Here is a 17,406-nt window from a genome sequence, read left to right as displayed (position 1 = left end):
TTCACTCGTCCACAGCCAAGACTTGAATATCAGAAACGGAGCCTTGAGTTCTGGACTTCCCCTCCACTCAGAAACACACATGGATGTACACAAACACACATACACACACACACGTTCGCTTCATGTTCAGAAACACACTCCAGCCTGGGAAAGTCACTTGACCCATGACCAGAGCACCAGAGTGTTTCCTCTGAAGATGATTTCATCAATAATGAGAAAAAGACATGCAGGAAGACACATCAAGGCAGAATTTCAATCTTTATAACATCTTGACTAAAACTGGGGAGCTTGAAAAAAAATGCTGCCACCCATATCAGTGTTTCTGAGCCATGGCTGGTATGTTGCCAAACAAGTGTGTGTTTGTGTGTTTGTGTGTTTGTAATTTGATTTTATCAGTAGACAGTAAAAGAGAGACACAATGGCGGAGAGAGAGGATTATTATCTGAATGCATGCATACAGTTCTTTTTTCTCCCTCTTTTACAACTTATTATGTGGCAACCACACATTTAACTTTTACCAAAAACAGACAAAAACCCAGCCCTATTGATAGATTAATGGCAGGCGTTTCTGAGGTGAGGTTTACACTGTATACACAAGAACCTGCCCTCTGTTGTCACAACAAGACAGAGAAAATCTAACAACCCGTGCTTATACAGAACACCATTACCAGAGGACACTGGCAAGCAAATTCTGTTCTGTTTATATGAAGAGAGAGTGGGGGTAGTTTCCTATTCGACCTAAAAACAAATGGCTGAACTAGATTAGGAGAATAGCAGCGAGCAAAAATAAACACGCTGATGGTTGGCAGGTGCCAAAGTAAACATAGATTTGATATATTGGGTAAATACCGGTCCCTGATGCAGTTCCAACACAACATTATTCAGGAACAATAAAGCATCAAAAATACATGACCTTTTTTTTTTCTCTCTTCTTCTTCTCCAGAATAGACTGCAGATACACCCAGGTTCCCTTAAAGCAAGTGTTTGGTTCAGACCAATAAGCACTTTTTGCTGACTTTTTGTAGGATGATGGGATGGATCAATCCTGTCAAGAGGTGTGAGGCACCTCATCATCATGCTCTTCAAAATCAGGCCCGACGACCTACAAAGGACACCCACCTGTGTTCTGCGCACGGCCGGCTGAGCAATTGTTCCCTAAGTGCAACATTGAATTTGTACCAAATCGTTGCCCAATTAGTGATTAAATCAGGAACAAGCGAAGGCTTCCAGATAAGCCCTGCATTGTTATGTCACAGAGCACCACTGGATACCCAACACTCCAACTTCACTGATACAACCTGATCACATTAATCCCACGCAGATGCCTTTAAACAGAGTGAGCCAGATAACTTAGTTAGGTGTCCTGTCTGAGATTCAAGCCCTCCTGCAATTCCCAAGACCGCAGTTCTCACCAATGCATTCAATTTACATTCAGGCAGCTCAGCTTCCCGTGTGAGTGGGCTCAGATTTCAGCCTAACTCAAGACATTCCTGTAAAACTGATGTCGACAGAGTGCACAGTTTATCAGGTCTTACATTTAGGGTTTTAGAAAAGAAGGAGTGAGGATACACGTTTTTGCAAATAAGACCTAAATGCACGTGCAACATGGAGAGCCCTGCAAAAACTTCAGAGGGTTTGCTGCATTCGCATGTGCCACAAAAGTGTGCAACAATTGATGGACAAAACCTTGATAGGCATCTCAATTTCCCCGCCTGATAGAACAGAATGAGTGAAACTGAAGTGCGGGGAGATATGAACAAAGCTTGTGTTAGGGCCAAGTTGTAGACTTAGTCATCACACGCTCTTTAGATTAGAGGCAGAAGCATTCCGAGGAGCTTTTTGGATAAATCTTTCAGTGTGTCAGCTACGCGTGAACATGTATGCGTGTCTACTTTTGGACTGACAGCTCTTTGATCTTGAAGCCCGTTGTGTCTGTTGCAGCACTTATATCACCCAGGCCTGCAAATCCAGGGCAGCTCTGACTCTCCCCTCTCGCTCCAACAGCAATGTGGTGTTAAGAAAACAGAAGCAGCTTCTCGTCATTAGCGGCGCGACTCTTTATAACCACTAAGCTTGACTTCGGACTATCTTCCACTGATGTTTCCTGACCACTTTCCATGCAGACACTTGGCTCTAAACGGCGAGCCTCGTTCAACATTTACTTAAGCAGAAACCTCTTGGCGGTGAAGTTAACAGGAGTCCAAACATTGGCTTATAAGGTGCGGCACCCGGAAAGGTGCTTTATGAAGTAAGGTGGATGGAGAGCATGTTGAAGAACGAATGAATGAAGGGGATGGAAAAGATTTTTTGCTTGGCAAATACGCAGCAAATCCATTCTGTCTTTAATAATATCCCACCGGGCAATACTCTCTCACACAAGCATGCTGGAATGTACATATGTGGAGATCAGGTTCTCACAGCATTATCCATTCAGTTAAAGACCAAACTCATGCTCCAGCTCATATGGTCTATTGATTAAGGAAGGATGTTTTTAAGACATTTTAGGCTGTTACACTTTATCAACTGTATGTGTTTCTTCTATTTTAAGTCTGTTTAGTCAAGGAAACTGCAGGAGCCTTGACTTTGTGCAGAGCTGGGGCGGTCACATGTCGATGAATCTGTAACTAATATTAACTCCTATGATAAAACACTGGTAGGAGGTAAACGAACAACTGATATCCATTTGTATGACATACACTTATTATTGAACAAAGCAGTGGTTCAGGTTTCCATTTGTACAGGCGTATCTGAAAAGGCCTGCGATGAAAGATATGTTCTGTCTCACTGACCCTGAGCCCCAGTAAAGCAGAAGTTTAAACTTTAAAAGGCCAGAGTGCTACATCCCATAAGTCAATACACGGGGTCTGGGAACATTTGACACGAGGGAAGCACATGACCTTTGATAGGAGCTTTTAAAATGTCTTGGAGAGTCGAACGTCAAAGCCCAGTCACAGTCTGAAAGATAAAACGTGCTACCAGGGTGGTAAAAGTAGACAATACGATGAGACTCCAGTTCTGTTCTATTCTAATTCTGGTCACTATAATGTGTAATTAGTGACATAAGGAAGAAGTTATTCCTTATAAACATAGATATTGCAGAGGGGTGGGGTGGCTGTCTCTGCCATCTTGGGTCTGTGCCATCTGGAATTAGAGCTTTGTTTTTGTCATGGTTTGGGCCAAACCAAAATTGGTCTCAGGCGACCAGTGAGGCCACGAAGTAATCTCTGTGAAACGCTGAGGCAAATTCCGAAAAGCTAAATAGAGCTGGACCCAGGCTGCACAGCTGTCAGAAAAACAGATCCTGAATTAATACTTGCACATAAATATTGTCCAAACATGAGGAAAATCTCCCAGCCATCCTGGAATTACTGAAAAATCATACCCACCAGCTAAAACTAAGCAGACCCTTTTTCGAATTTGACCAACAAATTTTGCCGCAAATCAAAAGATTATAATGCATATTTCTCCTTCTACTTTAATGTCTATTTAGATATTTCTTGACTGACTAAAGTTCAATGTTAAGTAACATTATATTGTCCATTAGTCAAGACTATATGCATTCAGCTGGCCGTGGTTTTATCCCCTATTTTCTCCTACTATATCTGCACACATACAGCCTGAAGATGATCAAATTAAACAATAATGGAAATTTGAATACAAATTCACTGTGTTTTATGTGCGATTTTTCTGTTGTCACACTGTCAATTGAGAACCTTGAAGTCTGTTCACTAACGCAAAGCTAGTGGAATATCACATTGTAGCTGACTGTTTTTTTGTGGCTGAAGTATACAAGATAGCTTCTTGAGATTTAGGTCTGCTCTGGAACATTTATCACCCATCCTCTCCTCCAGCATTTCCTGTCCCTGTGAAGTAGAAAAACACCTGCTGATCTTTTATAAAATAGGTGTGTAGCCTTTGGTTTTCAGGCCTTATATCCACTTTGAAGGGCTACTGCTATTACCATAATCTATTTTATTTTTACGTTAGGGCTCAATAGCAATGATTTTCATTCACCGATGTTTTGTTTTGTTTCATGTGGAAAAAGGAAGAATTTTGTAAAAAAAAAAAAAAAAGAAAGAAATGAAACTATTCATCATAATTTCCCAAAGTCCCAAGGGAAGTCTTTAAATAGATTGCTTTGTCCGACCAATATGTCATACCCCAAGGACAGCTTAAAAAAGCTTACAGCTAGCTTAAAAAAATGACACAATATATTCATGTAGACTAATTACAAGTTAACTGACTAACAGCTTAGTCAAGTTTATAGCCAACTATTGTGTCACCAACAGGTTTTGCATGTTCTTATTAGTATTAAACACAACATCATATTGGATGAGCATTTTAACATAAAACTGTCTTTGGACATTGGGGTCCATGTTTGGGTGGGCAGATGGAGGGAGGGGGCAGGACTGGACATGACATTCCCCTCCCAGCTGTGTCCTCAGTAACTCTTCATTTCCTGCCCACTCACAGGCACACAGCTGCAATTACAGCATGGCGGCTACAAGAACACGGGATCTGGTTAATTAGCCTTATGAGCCAACCGGCTAAACTGCCCCATTCACTCCTCTGTTGGCTCTTCTCACCGATTTGAACTGTGTGAGGGAGTCCAGACCTTGAACTGTGTCACTGTGAGCAAAACATCCAGGAATTCCCAATTCAGCTGCTACTGACTACATCTCCTTTTAAGCACACTGTACAACATGAACCCAAGGCCACTGCTACACTTTAACAGAGGCCGATGTGGATCAATACTGGAGCAAGACCAACAGGTTGTAGTTTTAAACAGTAGAAACGTATGTGGCATAACGTAACGGCATGTGTTTGTTAATTTCTTCAGCTAAGGATACGACTGACTTCCATGAGTTGCTCAGTCAAGGATGAGTTGAATCTGAACTCATGCATGTAACACATCCACCACCTGGGCCAATTTCAGGAAAGATTAAGTTTCCATGTTTGTGAAGCTTGGTACATCCGCGGCATTTCACAGGACAAAAGCACAGGTACAAAGTTTGATTTTAAAACGTGTCCTCATCTCTAGTCAGCGGTTAAAGGCTGCACACACAATACAAAAATGTTTGGATGTGAAATTCGGACACATCGAATGTTTATGAGAATGCAGAGCAATGAAGCTTTGACTCTTCTTTACAGCATGAAGGTGCTCGTGACATATCCATCCCAAACAAACACTCTCCACTCCACTCCAACCTTAAAAGGAAAAAAATTTTTTAAGCGTTACAATTGAGGATAATAAGTCAAGACATGAAGTAATACGCTTCACAGATCCTGTGAAGGCACAAGATAGAGTGTAACTTCCTTTGGATTAGCCCCAAGTATGTAAAATTACATCATGGAACTAGGGTCTTGTTATTGCATCTAACATCATTCAATGAAAATGTGGGAAAAAAAAGGGGGGGGGCAGGGCTTTGAATTTTACAGCTAACTATAAAAACATTAACTGTGGCAAAAACTGGTAAAAGTCATTAAAATGTTCTTCCCTGTCAATTTAAGAAGCCGATCAAGTCTAGGTTGAAGAAAATAGGTCTTAGTCTTACAATGTGTAACTATAAAGAAATATGTGCAGAGATGACATTTCAACAGCAGGGACGCGCGTACTATGTGGACACTGATAGCAAACATGTTTGTTCATTAACTTCACTCAGTTCACTGTAGTGCATTCTTATGCTGGCCAAACATATGTTGTGGCTGGCTTGACTGTGTAATCGACACTAGGAAAACAAGATGGTTGGCTAGTTTAAGAGCGGTGTTTGACAGCAAGCCCTTCACCTTCCTGCCATAGGCACTAGGATAGTGTGTACTACGCTCAACAGGATCCAGAGTAAACCTGGCCTTAAAAGCCTTGAGGCTGCCATGCCGCACAGATTAACATTTAACACTGTTAATGGATTCTTAATATATATCTCTTGGCTGGGAGCCACAGCGGTTCAGCCTGAAATCCCTATATTTACTTTTGTGGAAAGCCAAGTTGTTAGTAAACCATTGCCAGTTATTAGAGGCCTGCACTTCCTCATCCCCGACTCACGCACGCAGCTATTATTAGTCCTGCTATTATTTCCCTTATCACTCGCTGTATTTTAGGAGCAATATTTTGCTTATCGCTAATCCTAAATGCTCCCACCCATGGTGGTGGAAGTTATCCGGGTCTGTATCATCGCCTCTGGTTGTAATACAATAAGTGGATGAGTCACACGCTCTCGCCTTCTCCCAGAGGGGTGAGGTTTGGAGTAACGTGGGGGGGCTTTTGTTTGAGCCAATGCATTGTTTGGCATCCACAGAACCTGATGATGGCTTTTCACCATTTGATAGCAGCTAAGTGAGCTGGCCAATCCATGCATTTGATGCAGGGGCTCACAGAACACACACTCATGGCCTCGAGCCACATGGAATTCAGCGTGCAGTAACCTGCGTACACTGGGCCCTGGATTTTCTAATCATAGGCAGGACCAGGTATTAAACAAAAAAGAATGTGCCCACGACAGATATCAAGTATGTGAAGTATCAAATACAAATGCTTATCCTGCACGTTCAGGGAGATAATGTTTGCAAGGTGTAAAATAAATTTACTTTCAGTACCACTTCAGAATCAGAGATTGTAGGGAGTTACCATACAGGATATGCAAGCAACAAACTGCTGATGTCATATTTTGAGCACTAGTAAATGCATAAAGGCCATTGTCGCCTTTGCAGCTGCTTACAGGTTTTTCTTATATAACAACAATGTTCTGAACACTATGCATTCTTTGGTCATGCTGTTGACATTTCATTGATTGGTATCTTTTTCACTCATGTTAAGGAGAGGGACTTGTATGTTTCTACTAGTCCCATATTCATTGACCCCATAACAATTTGACAAAGGAACAGGTTTGTCCTCTTGTGCTGGATCAGCACACTATTACAAAAGCTCAGACTAGATGTATCTTAGAGACTTCACTTGACCTGCTTGTCAATAACTCCTCTTTACAGGGCTCCAATTGGGATTTGGTTATCCAAATAGATCATGCTGCACACAAAAGAAAGACTTCTGTTTGGCTCCTTGTTAATCCAAGCATGGCCCCTTGTACATTGGCTGGATATAAAGACTTTCAAGCTAAACAATGGCACAGTAAGTAACATAATCCCCGTCAGACGTATGGGTGAATGGACACACAGCTGTTCGTAGTTATCTTATGGAAATACACATATCAAAGAAAAAATTCTCCACACAGCGCTGATTGTCAGTCATGTAGTTAAGTTGGTTGTTGCCTCGTCTACCCACACGATAAAATAACATGACAAAAAACACAAGGGACAGGTGGTCTCTCACAGGGAAGCTCAGTGAGGGCCAAATGAATCTGTTGTCGGCCATGTGATGTGTGTTTGTGTGTGTGTGTGTGTGTGTGTGTGTGTGTGGGAGAGAGAGTACTGGCTCATATGTGTCTCATATGTACCAGCCAGAGTGTGAGTGTTTGGCGCCAAAGGATCATAACTCAGGTGACTATACCAAAGCAATGCAGGAGAGTGATACCTATTGAAGATTTAAAGTTTTGCAGGTTTCTAAAAATCACACTTGATGACGCACTAAGCCAGGATGACAAATGGATGCTGTTAGAAGTCAGATACACTGATCTGGGGAATATGCATTAGGAGCATTGCCTGCTTATATTGAAGAGAAAGACATCATGAACCTACTGGAACATGTGCTTCTGGCTTTGTTATGGTACATTCATGTGCTACAGTGAAGATCCAAAACCAGCATACTCAAAAAACCCAACAAGGCATGCACATAATCAAAAGGATAATTTGAATTTATCGGCATTTTCCACCGCTGGTCGTCTGCCAACTGAAATGAAAGTGAAAAAGCTTCGACAACATCAGCTGTCAGAGCAGCCTGCAGCGGGATTTCAAACCAAATGCTGTTCAAGGGATGAGAATGCTAATCCCAGTGAGGGGAAGTAAAGAGGAGGAAATAATGAATTGACCCTTCCGTGGCCGAGCTACAGCACCAGAGCAACTTCAACGCAGCAACATATCTAGAGATTCCAACAACCAGTCAACATATTTTATCCCCTTATTGTAATAAGGGGAAAGAAAACATAGTAATTATAAATGTGAAGATAGATCAAAAGTTCAAATGTAAAATAAAGAGTAGAAAAATAAGTAAATATTACATAACTTGTTTTCAGGAGAAAATTAGCTTTTTTATGATTTATTGAAATGATAATTTACAGACCTGTAGAACTGTATTGTATGCATGAAACAATTATTTTCTGTTTTGGAATATTAAAATTTCCTGCAATTTATAAAATACGTAATATCTGTATTGTTATTTATGCGTGTGCAAAAAGCTATGGTCAGGAATTGATAGATCTATTGTGACTGAATAAACAAATACATAGTCTTAGAATTACAGTTCTGCTTTTATGAAATTATAATCAAGTTTGATGTTTTATAACCATGTGTTAATCTTAATGCCATTCAGACACCGGTCTCAGATATAACAACTGTATATGGCGTGGCAAAATAAGTTTTTACCTTAAAAGGGCAAGTGTGGGGCAAAAGAGAAAGTTGATGATGAATTTGTGATCTACTTGAAATTATGCTCGTTTGTGACCCTTTTATAAGACTAATACATGGAATTATGTTTCAGAATCTCTTAGATTGTCCTTTTGAAATCTTAACAGCAGATGCCAGCTCTATCATTGAGCGACATCCCTGCGCACCCTGTGCCTGGAGGATCGTGGAGGCACTTTAAATGAACAGCAGTAGTGCAACGTGCTCCTTCCTGAGAGCAGATATACCTCCATCCTTCTGTCGTTGTCTGAGGAGGCCCTTCAGAGCAGAGCAGTGAAACGTGGAGATCTATGGAAACAATCCCCACGGGTAGTGTGAGCTCAATCTCACCCTGTTGTGAAATAAAAGGCCACTCAATCTGTGAAGGATGTTGTGAGAATGGAATCATGACTCAGAGAAAAAGAGGGAGAAAAATGAACAGAGGAAAAAAAAAAAGAGAGAAGAGACTGGCAGCTCTATACAGCTGGCTGTGTGAGCCCAGCATTATTTCACACCCTCCGTCCATGTTCACCCCCCCCCCCAATATTTCTCCTGCTTTGCCTCTCACAAAGACTGCTTTTGTCCTTGCCATCATCAGTTTCCTGTCTTCTCAGCACTGATTCAGCATTAACATCTCTGCAGGGAAAATACAAAAAAGGGAAAGACAAGGCTGCGACACAGTGAGTGAGGCCTGGAGGATGATGAGGTCCCCGAAGATGAAACCAGATGCCAGAAGTAGAGTTTTGTGGACCTACTGCCACAGACACCATGACAAAGTGAATAAAGTCCCCACGTTTTCATGCATCTGTGAGTAGCTTGAGGGCACACTGAGGGATACCTGTTGGGACTGAAAGCTGACTAAATCTCAACTAAATGCTCCTCTTCCTGATGGCAAAAACATAGAAACTCTCCTTCAGTTAAAACATGTTTTCTACATAATGAGTTCGATGTGGTTGATAACAGCATTATGTAACCCGAAGCGAAGCTAATGTCATCTGTCATCTTCATCTGTTAAAAGCCCAAAAGAGACACCAGCCTCCAGCCCAACCAGTGTCCCACCATTGATTGCTCAGAGAAGTGGAACATATAGTGTTGAGGGTCGAGCCCCTCAGGCAGGGCATCGGCCCATCATCAGAAGACCAATGTAACGAACCGGAGCTGAGGTACACAGAGACTGGTCTGCCTGAAGTCACTCTGTCTAGTCTGGGGCACTTACCAAACAAGGTCATTGGATGAACAGAGTTATGTCAATATTGCCTTATTCAGAATGGCTCCACATTCATCTGGTTGCTTAATAGCAATGGTTGGTTGAGAAAAACCAATAACATTTCTACAGGGACTATTGTCGAATCCATGTGTGTGCCTTTATATCCGTGTTCCTGGTCTGACCTAGTATCAGTATTTTTTTTTTATTAAAAAATTTTCATTTTAATGGTAAAACACATAAAATATTATGATTAGAATTTTACAATTAATGAATTGAATACTCAATTAACTCTTATAACCTCTTTTCATAGTCACACCTGTTAAAGCAGGTAAACCTCAGGTTTACAATAATGTTAATACAGCTGTCCTCTGTTAAAAAAAAGATCCTCATTGGCTAGTTCAAGCTTTTTGATATGATTTTTTTTTCCTGCAGATCTCTGTTTTATATCATAAAATTAACAGTTCACAGTTTGTTGGTGTGTCAAAAGAAGAACTCTGAGGATGTCACTGCACTACAACTGTCCACAGATCGGTGTTCAGTTTTAAATCCCTATGTACAATTTAATAATAAAGTTGTTTGCATTGTTACAGTTTAATTCTCAAAAAAGCAAACCAGGCACAATCGTAAGATGTGACTTAGCGTGACTTAGAGGATACGCAAAAATAACAAGCAGAAAACATAATAAAGGCATATTTCCAGTGTGTGGAACTGATGCCATTACAAATGCTTAATTCTGTTTATGTTTTTTTTTTCCACAGCTTCCAATTTCAAGAAGTAATCGTCCTGTTTTCCATCAAACTCATTGCACAATCCAAGTATCCCACCCCACCCTGTTTCATTTCACTACAATAGCCTCCTTGTTCGGGGACTGCGACATGAATGGCACCAAGCTACGTTATCATGATATTCCTCCACAATGCAGCTAAACGGGCTCATTCAACCCAGATGACCTTCCACAAACCCCAACAGAGTTGCCAAGAGCTGCCCTACAGCACAAAACATAGGCTCATTAAAAATCTCATTTGAAAAGCTGCTGAGATCTACAGCACCATCTACTTTTAGTACAGCACCTTTGACATGGAAAAGTGGTGGAGGAGTCTCTACAATGTTTGTCCTATATCGACGGGGACAGAAAGTAGGGCGTTTCTGCTGGTGAATACAGTCACAACATTGTGCTCAATTGTATGAAGATAATAGTGGGTCCTGAGACAGCGGAATTTTTTGCGAAGTTTCATAAATAGATTTTCAGTTGTGAAATGTAGTTGTATATTTATTGCTAACATTTGCTCAAAAATTTCAAAACAAGATAATCTTTTCTCATTGCACCAGCTTTAGTTTGAAGGTTTGAATGTTATTACCAGCATCGCAACCTCAAAAAGTAGATTCACATTTTGTCCATCTCAAAACAATGGTCACTTCAGCCATTTACAGTACACTTAGAGTAGAATTACCACTGTTATTGTTCCCCTTGTACTGAAAAATATCCTTTCCTAGTGTCACATCTGAAGCCACACTAGTGGTTTCATTCAATAACAAAACTGTACATCTGCTTCCTGTCCAATTTTTTCTTGGAAGAAAAATAGCAGAAAGTCGGAAAAAAAAGTGAACCTATTATTTAGAAAAATGCTATCTTAGAAAATGTATTTAAAATTATTTAAAAACAATGACTATAATCTATCTTGATAGACGAATATCCATTCAAACTGACAGAGGTGAATGACTTTCTCTGTCCATTTAATTTGGCCTACTTTATTTGCTCTATGGCTTCTCATGACTGCTCTCGCTTACCTGTTTGAAAATGAACTTGTCCTCTTGGTTGAGCTGCCAAGCGGTGACGACGTGTATGGTGGACAGCACAGCTCCGCTGAGCACAGCAGCCCTCATCCTGACCGGCAGCAGTGTGTATATAATGTAGATGAAGAAGACTGTCCACCAGATGCCCTCTGAGGCACTGCGGGGGTACACCATCAGCACTCCAAAGACTTGAACTACAATCAGCACCCCGATCACCAGGTAGCTCACAATCCACATGTAGTCCTGATGGAAGCCATTACGGTTACACACCACCATCATGGCCAGGAAAAGAGCCATAGCTATACATAGTACTGAGATATAGGCCACGTCAGGGGTTGTGTGGATGCAGTGGAAAGCGAGCATGACCCCACACACCACCACCAGGACCCCCATCAGCATGGTGAGAGAGCTCTGGTTGAGCCTGAAGAAGTAACGCTGGTACAGACGTTCCAACTTGGCAGACTGGAATTTCTTGGATTGGAAAACCCACACAACCTTCATCCAGCAGTCTGCAGCGCTCATCACCTTGCAGCTGCTCTCTGCTAACTCCCCCAATTCCTCCTCTTTCCTGCCCTTAAGCTCCCCATCTTCAAAGCCCAGATCCACAGCCTTTAGACCCAGATCCCCGCCGCCACCCATCCTTTTCCCATAGTGGTCCTCCTGCCAACCACAGCGTAGGCCAAAGTTGCCCCCACTGGTGCCTGCTCCACAGTGGTAATGCTGACGGGCCGCATTAGGGGGATCAAGGTCCTCAGGGTCCCTCAGGCAGCTCATGTAGCGTGGGTTGCACAGTGATGAGCTGTCCTTCCTCTTTTTGCCATTGCGCTCTCCCCATGCTGTCTTTCGTTCGTCCACTCTGCTGACAAAGAGTCTTCTGGCCCACGACATCCTAAGCAAAACACGCAGACACGATCAGAATTCAAAGTTGGGACATTTAATCAGGAATATTCTAGTGTATTTTTTTGAGACAAACCTCTCACCTGTGTGGGCGTTAATGTGCGTAGCAGCACTGTGCTATTAGGCCGGGCCACTGGTTTATCCCAGCAAGCACACACCATGAGCTCAAGCTGGCCAGAGGCATCAGAGGTGAGTCTGCATGAGAACTGCCCTTCGTTTGTGGAGACAGTCAGTGTGTCAGCACAATACAGCACCTAGTGCTTCTGGAAGCCACCTGTTTTCCTGGCAAAACACACAAACAATAAGTATGATGTTAAACGCCTGAGGAAATATCAAGTGCTTTGTGGAAACATACACATCATGGAGCACATGTATTTGTTGTTTCTCTTCTTTTGATGGACTTACCGTTTTTATTGATTTATTGCTTGCTTGAGCGTGTCTTTGAGCATATCTTTCCGGCAGAAGGTTTGACAATCAATGGCTGAGACAGGAAATAACATCGAGTAAATTGGCTGTCTGTTCCACTCTCGCTCATCACCTTCTCCGACCAGCCTGAGACGGCACCACCATGGAAAGACAAAAACATTGGATTGTGACAGTATAATCTCCTCCAATTACTGCCTCATGCAACAGGTATCACTGCTCAATTTTGCCATCAGACCATAAAGTTGAGCACTGTCCCATTTCCACAGACTCCGCACTGACTGCGGCTTGACTTTCTGAACGTTTACCATTTCAAAGGACACTAATGGTTCTTTGTGCTGCGCTATGCTCCATCACTGCAATCTGCTCCTAACATCTTGAGCGGGCATGGATGGGTGTGCTCTATTTGACAACAAAGACCTACTGAGTGGGCACCATCAGAGATCAAGAGCTCTCCAGTCCAGATTCAATTGTCCATGCTTCTCCCATTAGCTTTGATGACTCACTATAGCTGGCTTCTGGCAGCACATGTCAAGGACACGGCTAACCTCTAAACTTAAAAAGAAAATCTCTGCCAGGCTGGCTGAGCTGAGACAAATGGTAGGAAGATACACACAGACATATTTATATATTATTAAATAACTGCACACAAAATTTGTATAGAGTGGCTTCAAATACACAAGAGGATTTAAAAAAAAAAAAAACATAATGGCCTTAGTAAGTCTTCCTTCCTAGTTATAACTCCTTTTAAACCCTTTATACTAATTTGGTCATAGCCAGCTACAACTAGGGCAAAATTAGTATGATAATCTATAGAGAACAAGCGAATTTAACATATGCCCCAGTAAGATAAGACAAATATGTGTCCAGTTCACCTCTGTTCTCAGATAATCAGGCTGTGGAGGAATAACCTTAGTCCTCCAATCACCTTAGGAGCCTTTGAGTCAGGTCACAGAAGCATGGGACTCTGCTGTGACACAACGAAGCCTGCATGCATCTAATCAAATCTGCAGCGAGTCTAAAACACACACAGTCCAATAACGACCTTTCCTCCCCGTGACACTGACTGATCCAGCCCTCCTGTCATTATTACTAATTCAGGATTTTCTTTCTAATAAACAAACAAATAAATGTATGTTTAGCTGTTGTGGGCCCAGGCTGTTGGGTTGCGGGCAGTCGGCCGAAGCGCATTACATAACAGGACGCTCCAAATAGCCTGCAGGCGAAGTCGACAGCTCTCCATGTTCCAATGCAGCCTCTCCAGCCGGGCTGCACATGCAGACAGAGTGCGGCTGGATGACCTGAAGTCAGCCGGGCTGACAGGAGGCTGCACGGCAAAGTGCAAACAAGCGCACATCTGCGCCTTCACCAACTTACCGGGACTCACAAATTCCTCCGTACAACTTCAGCCTTCAATCAGCAACCCTCCACCCCCCTCACAGAGGGACGGGGGGGCAGGTGTCAGGACTAACTATGATCCGGGTCTGTGTGGGGAACATGCTGATCCAGTCTCCCCCAGCATGGAGGTGCACGTCATGGTGTTTGGATCCCAAACAGGACGAGAAGAAATGTGGTGGAAATGCCACCTCGCAGAGTAAAAAGGATGAATCGGCTCTTCGCGTTTAAAAATGCCTCTGAAAAGAAGTGTAAATGAAAAGCTGCACAGTCCCGCACATCAGTTCAGGCAATCACCATCACCAGCAAAATAATGTAGTACAAGTCAGCTGTTTGGTGTTTATCTCCGGCGCTGCCTGCTCTCTCTTTATCTCTCTCTCTCTCTTTATCTCTCTCTCTCTCTCTCTCTCTCTGCGTCTCACTTCAGCAAACCCGCAACAAACGCACATAGTGCGGGAACAGAGACACTAACACGCTGACCAAGAAGCATCGTACTTACCATTGAAACCCATGTTACAGGAGTAACTGTAACACTGACTAAGACCCTGTCCTGTCCTCTGTCCTCTGTCTTCAGTCCTCTGTCCTCACGTTGTCGCCGTCACGCGTTTCCGATGCGGGTCTGGCCGTCTGTAGGAGATTTTTATTTCAGAGGCAAGCGAGAGAAAAAAAACAGTGATATTGGCCGGACAGCCTTGGCTCCTTCCAGCCAGAGATACAGTACATTCCCACCGCCTCGACCTCTCTCTCCCTCCGTCTCTCTTTCTCACACACACACACACACACACACACACACACACACAAACAACATTCCCATTCGTGAACTCAGGAGTCCCCCTAGAGGTGACATTAGTGTGTCTGTATGTGTTTGACTTACACTTTTGCTGCAGCCTTGTCCATCAGTTCTTTGGCCTGCATCTTCCTTTTCGGTTTTATTATAGCAAACATTTTCAAAGCAAATATCTTTTCCCTCTTTCAAGTTGCCAAAATCAAAATGAAACTCGAGCGCTTCAGTCACACATGACATTCAGACAACATTATATCTCCCCCTGCTGGGGAACATGTATAACCAGCACTCAGAGCTCTCCTGAGCCAGGGATGGTGATAAAACTCCACCATATGAATTGTTAATATTCATCAGAGGAAGATATTTTAACAGCGAAGCCACACAGAAAAACAGTATCAGATGAGTCTACAACCTGCCAGCAAGCAGCCAATCACATTACTGAGGAAACCGGTAAGCCAACAGCAGTGTTTACACAGAAGAGTCTGTTGACTTTTCACCCTTAAAAACAACCACACACCCTCACAGATCCCACCAGGATTATTAAACCTGGCCACATGATGTACTAGACTATCAAAACAAAGTAGATCCATTAGAATTGAATAGTTTACTGTGTGATGATCGTAACAGGCCAGAATAACACTGACAGCCATATACTGCTAATGATGCCACAAATAACATTAAATCAACTTCATTGAGCTCACACATGGACATCAAAGAGTAACTGCAGCACAAGCATAAGAAGCCATCTATAGATAAGTTACTTAAATAAAAAAGAAGTTAAACTACCACCTACATCCTGAATCAATAAGGGTTAGTGATATGGGCTTCAAAAAGCAATGCAATGTATCAATATAAAAAAGATAAATAAAATGTGCCAAAAGGCGCTTAAAGAAAGCTGCGCTGCACCGAAGAAGACTCGAGGCCTTCTCATGTTTTAGGTCTCTGGGCAAATAAGGAATTTAACATAGTTAAATGCCTGAAGTTCATCTGTAAAAATTAAGGCAGAGAAACACAAACCAATCCCAAAAGAACTACCAACATATAACACAGAACAGAAAACAGCTTCAAAACAGTGACAAAACAAGCTCAGTTCTAGTAGATAAAGGCAAATAGCCAGAGCTTTCTCTCTAAAATCCAAACTAAGGTTTGTACAGCTTTGTCCACGGTGAGACCTAAAGGAGTCCCATGAAGTGGTCTCAGACTTCTGCACAGTGTTGTGAGCTTGGCCAGCAGTGGGCGCCATGAGCCATCAATAGAGCCCTTATTTTGTGGGGATCCTGAGACTGTGAGTTATTTCTCCGAAGAGAAACGGAGGATTGAAGAGTTACATACCAGCTGTACCATCCAAAGCTTATGAGCCCAGTCTGGATTAAGTTAGTCCACCTCAAATCATAAATATGCTTTTCTATTCTCAGTTCATCGATTCTTTGACAGACACCGTCAGAGTGATGTCTGCTATCTGCTCTGGACACTGGAAGGTTTGTAGTTTTCGTCTTATATCTGAGATCATGACGAGCCTGCAAGCGTGTGGCCTCACAAGATTCAAAACTTTAACAATGTGGACACTTTGAAAATCCAGAGCAGAAACGGAGGCCAAAGAAAGCGAATGACAATTTAAGCTTTGAGGTAAACAATATCTGTCCGTGGATTTCAGTTTTTTTTTTTTTTTTTTTTTTGTTTTATTTTGTTTTTTTTTTTTGTTTATTTGTTTTTCTTCGAGGGCTGATGAACGACATTAATTGTTATTCATCCATCTTTTACCGCTTTTCCTTTTCCGGGTCACGGGGGGTGCTGCAGCCAATCCCAGCTCACACTGACTGAGGGCGGGGTCACCCTGGGCAGGTCACCAGCCCATCACAGGGCCAACACACAGAGACAGACAGAGACCAACAACCACTCACACTCTGACAAACTAACCTAAACATACATTTGAAGGGAAACTTTTTAAATTTGAACTTGTCCCTAACTTTCCCGAGAGATATTCCTGTTGCAGCAGTTGCTGTGTAGAGTTGCACTTAATATTTTATTTTTATTTCTGAAAATGTGTGTGTGTGTGTGTGTGTGTCCAAAGTGACTTTCTCCTGTCTTTTGACTTTGGCAACAAGCCACCTGACAGGGGCCGGTCGATGGGTCCCGTGTAACCGGATGGCGTTTACAGGATGTGAGGGGGCCGAAGTGCTGGATCAGTGAAAACCGAGAGGATCCGGATCCCATCTCCCCGATCTGGGCAGCTTCAGCCAGCGACCACAAAACCTCTAGCAGTAAGTAAGGGCAGCAAAAAGGACGGTGGGACATCTGAGACTGTCCCCATGCTCAGATCAGTGCAACAATGCAGCAATATAATGACATTTCAACA

At 42.5% G+C, this 17,406-nt stretch overlaps 1 protein-coding gene across 3 annotated transcripts in view; it reads right to left on the bottom strand.

The window, feature by feature from the left end:
- LOC115045769 (adenylate cyclase type 6-like) overlaps positions 1-15,011 on the bottom strand; it is a 28,530-nt gene extending 13,519 nt beyond the window's left edge. For 2 of the 3 annotated variants that reach the window (XM_029505642.1, XM_029505643.1), the window contains exons 1-4: positions 14,766-15,011; positions 12,854-13,000; positions 12,532-12,730; positions 11,546-12,440 (exon numbers count right to left, since the gene is read on the bottom strand). In XM_029505642.1, coding sequence (XP_029361502.1) covers positions 11,546-12,439 — 894 coding nt within the window. In that variant the 5' untranslated portion in view covers position 12,440; positions 12,532-12,730; positions 12,854-13,000; positions 14,766-15,011. Of the gene's footprint in view, positions 1-11,545; positions 12,441-12,531; positions 12,731-12,853; positions 13,001-14,248; positions 14,608-14,765 lie in introns of those variants that run through there. The other variant, XM_029505641.1, reaches the window with a different exon arrangement.
- Between the last annotated feature and the right edge of the window lie 2,395 nt (positions 15,012-17,406).

The sequence above is a fragment of the Echeneis naucrates genome, chromosome 7, assembly GCF_900963305.1.
Source record: "Echeneis naucrates chromosome 7, fEcheNa1.1, whole genome shotgun sequence".
Taxonomy (NCBI): domain Eukaryota; kingdom Metazoa; phylum Chordata; class Actinopteri; order Carangiformes; family Echeneidae; genus Echeneis; species Echeneis naucrates.
Note: the sequence above shows the minus strand (reverse complement) of the source record. Positions and strands in the feature narration are given on the sequence as shown.